The sequence below is a fragment of the Lathyrus oleraceus genome, chromosome 5 (assembly GCF_024323335.1).
Source record: "Lathyrus oleraceus cultivar Zhongwan6 chromosome 5, CAAS_Psat_ZW6_1.0, whole genome shotgun sequence".
In the NCBI taxonomy this organism is placed as follows: domain Eukaryota; kingdom Viridiplantae; phylum Streptophyta; class Magnoliopsida; order Fabales; family Fabaceae; genus Lathyrus; species Lathyrus oleraceus.
The window spans coordinates 103,671,766-103,674,861 of NC_066583.1; the positions used below are offsets into that span (position 1 = coordinate 103,671,766).

General features: G+C 40.3%; 1 protein-coding gene across 1 annotated transcript; it reads left to right on the forward strand.

The window, feature by feature from the left end:
• The first annotated feature begins 830 nt into the window (after positions 1 to 830).
• On the forward strand, positions 831 to 2,838 carry LOC127079023 (uncharacterized). The gene is made up of 4 exons (XM_051019438.1): positions 831 to 1,194; positions 1,282 to 1,836; positions 1,986 to 2,619; positions 2,796 to 2,838. The coding sequence occupies exons 1-4, from the start codon at positions 831 to 833 to the stop codon at positions 2,836 to 2,838; spliced, it is 1,596 nt and encodes a 531-aa protein (XP_050875395.1).
• The last annotated feature ends 258 nt before the right edge of the window (positions 2,839 to 3,096 follow it).

Consider the following 3,096-nt stretch of genomic DNA (forward strand, 5'->3'; position numbering starts at 1 on the left):
TCGCTGTAGGTGTTTGTGCTAGATATCAAGTTGAACCAAAGATGAGCCATATAAACCAAGTGAAAAGGATCCTGAAATATGTCAATGGCACTTGTGACTATGGGATGCTATACACTCATGGATCTGAATCTGTGTTGTCTGGACATTGTGATGCTGATTGGGCTGGAAGTGCTGATGATAGGAAAAGCAAATCAGGAGGATGCTTCTTCTTGGGGAATAATTTAATGTCGTGGTTTAGTAAGAAGCAAAATTGTGTTTCTCAGTCTACTATTGAAGCTGAATACATAGCAGCTGGAAGTAGTTGTTCTCAACTGGTGTGGATGAAACAAATGCTGACTGAATACAATGTCACGCAAGATGTCATGACATTGTACTGTGAAAACCTAAGTGCTATAAACATCTCAAAGAATCCTACTCAGCATAGCAGGACAAAACATATTGATATTCGTCACCATTTTATTAGAGAACTCGTGGAGGATAAGATTGTAGCCTTAGAACATGTTGCTACTGAGATGCAGTTAGCTGATATTTTTACAAAGGCCTTGGATACAAATCAGTTTGAAGTGCTCAGAGGAAAATTAGGGCTTTGCATTTATGAATACATGTAGCAATTAATATGGAGTGGGAAAAGTAAGAAAATTAGTGTCTATGTGGCTAAAATAAAGCGCCCCCATTATGGTAAATCATCACCTAGTTTTGGAAATACCATATATTACGTCTTCACACGCTACCCCCATAACCTCACTACCTACTCCAACTCTTCCATCTTCCTGCTCCTTCCTCACACACCTCTGCTAGGGCAACTGTATTTTTTCCACAAAAACTCCAAAATGCCACAACATCAAACTACTTCTGCTTCAAAAACTACTAAGTCTACTCAAAAGGTTAGCGCTCCTTCCATGGACATTCCCGATGATGAGATTCTGGATGTGGTTCCTCTATTAGTTATTCCTTGCGAGGCCCTTGATTTGAACCATCCCATGGATGCCTCAGCTTCTACATGCCCCAATCAAGGTAACATCTCTAGTATCCCTTCTGGCTCTACTCCTGTGACTAATTCTAAGGAAGATATACACCACATTGATCGTGTTATAAGAAACCTAGTCACTAGAATCCTTAATGAAGGACATTCTGTGAAGGGAGTCTCTACTCCTCTGTCTAAAATGCACCCCTCTCCCGAGGTTGAACAACATAGTGAGAAGGATGACAATTCCTCCAGCTCTGAGAAGGACATGGTTGCTGAAGGGTTGTGCTCTCTAGGGTAAATTGTGTTTGATAAAGGAAAATTTGTGGCATCTAAAACTGCCAATGCTTCCCACTCTAAGAAGCAGGATAATGTAAACGATGTGATTGACCTAGAGGATGATAGGTCTGATGATAAAGAGGATAGCTTACTTCATCATTTAAAGCCAAGTGTGGCTAAATACATGAAGACTCGAAAAGGAAGATTTGTGCCTGAACTTATGTCAGCTAGAAAAGCTAAGAAGATTGCTGGTATTGGGCCCTCCAAATCTTGGAGAAAGGTTGAAGTGAAGAAGAGGAAGGTTGGAGAAGATTTTGAGTCTGAAGAGGGTGTTGAGGAAGATGTCCCTGACACCTCTCCTGTGAAGAAAACCATTGTGAGGAAGTCTCATGTTAAAGTTGTTGTTGTGCATTTGGATAACATCTCTTTACATCTTAAGGATGGAGCTGCCAAGTGGAAATTTGTGATTCAAAGAAGGGTGGCTGTGGAAAGGGAGTTGGGAAAGGATGTTGTTGAAGTCAAGGAGGTCATGGACTTGATAAAGGTTGTTAGGTTGTTGAAGACTGTGGCTGGGTTCTCTCAATGCTATGAGGGTTTGTTAAGGAATTCATTGTCAATATTCTTGAGGATATTGCTGATAAGAACAACAAGGAATTTTGCAAGGTGTTTGTGAGGGGTAAGTGTACCACATTTCCTCCCACTGTTATTAACAATTTTCTGGGAAGAAAAATTGAGGGTGCAGGTGAATTGGAAGCTACAGACAATGAGGTATGTAGAGAGATTACAGCTAGGCAGGTGAAAGGTTGGCCTATTAAAAAACATCTTCCTGCTGGGAAGTTGATTGTCAAGTATGCTATATTGCATAAAATAGGAGCTGAAAATTGGGTGCCTACCAACCATATTTCCACCATTGCTAATACCCTTGGAAGGTTCATTTTTGTTGTTGGAACCAAAGTGAATTTTGACTATGGTAGATTTATGTTTGAACAAATCATCAAGCATGCATCTACTAATGCAATTAAGCTTCATATTTCCTTTCCCTCTATGATCTGTGGGATTATCCTGAATCAACACCCTGGTATTCTATGTTCTAATGACTTACCAAGTAGAAAAAAACCTGTTATGTATGTGCACTATAAACTGTTTAAAGGCAGTCATGTCGAAGATATTGTCATGACATCTGCCATGAAAAAGCCAACCTCAAAAGTTGGAACAATTGCTGAGCTTAAGGAGACTTGTAAAGAGCTGGGTGAAGGGATAAGGGTAGCAACATCTAGGAAACAACCATTGGAAGCCTTGATTGCAAGCTTGGAGCAAGCTGAAGGTGAAAATATTGAACATGCTAAGGAAGTTGAAACCCACACCTCTAGTGAGAGGTCTGCAAACAATGATGAGACAAGTGGCAATTCTGTTTCTGGTGCTGATGAAGCTGCAAGCTCAAGCTCTACTGATTAGCTCCTTTGACTTTGGTCCCTATTGACTTGATGGTTTTTGTTGCTGTTTTGATGGATTTACTTTTCTTTGGGTATTACTTTGTTGGTTTGTATCTCAGCTTGCTTACAGCTGATTATGTACTTGGTTTTGTAACCCTTTAACTTTTGACATTTCGGTTAATGACTAAATAGACATTTATTTTGTCTCTTTGGTCTCTTTTGGATAAAAGGGGGGAGAAGTAGCTATAGCTATATGATGTTTGACTGATACAAAGAGGGAGAACTGTCTGGTGTGTAGTTGTGTGGCATAGGGGGAGAACTCTCTATGTTCTGTATATGTGAAGCAGGTTGTTGCTTGGTGTGGACTCGATAAAGGGGGAGGTGGTGTATTCCGAGCACAAGCGCATGTGTGTTTACTAG

Excerpts from the sequence above, each read along its gene's own strand:
- LOC127079023 (XM_051019438.1), top strand. The coding sequence starts at position 831 with ATGCCACAACATCAAACTACTTCTGCTTCAAAAACTACTAAGTCTACT. Across the intron at positions 1,837-1,985 it reads GTTCTCTCAATGCTATGAGG|GTGAATTGGAAGCTACAGAC; the intron begins GTTTGTTAAGGA and ends TTGAGGGTGCAG. Across the intron at positions 2,620-2,795 it reads ACCCACACCTCTAGTGAGAG|CTTGCTTACAGCTGATTATG; the intron begins GTCTGCAAACAA and ends TTTGTATCTCAG.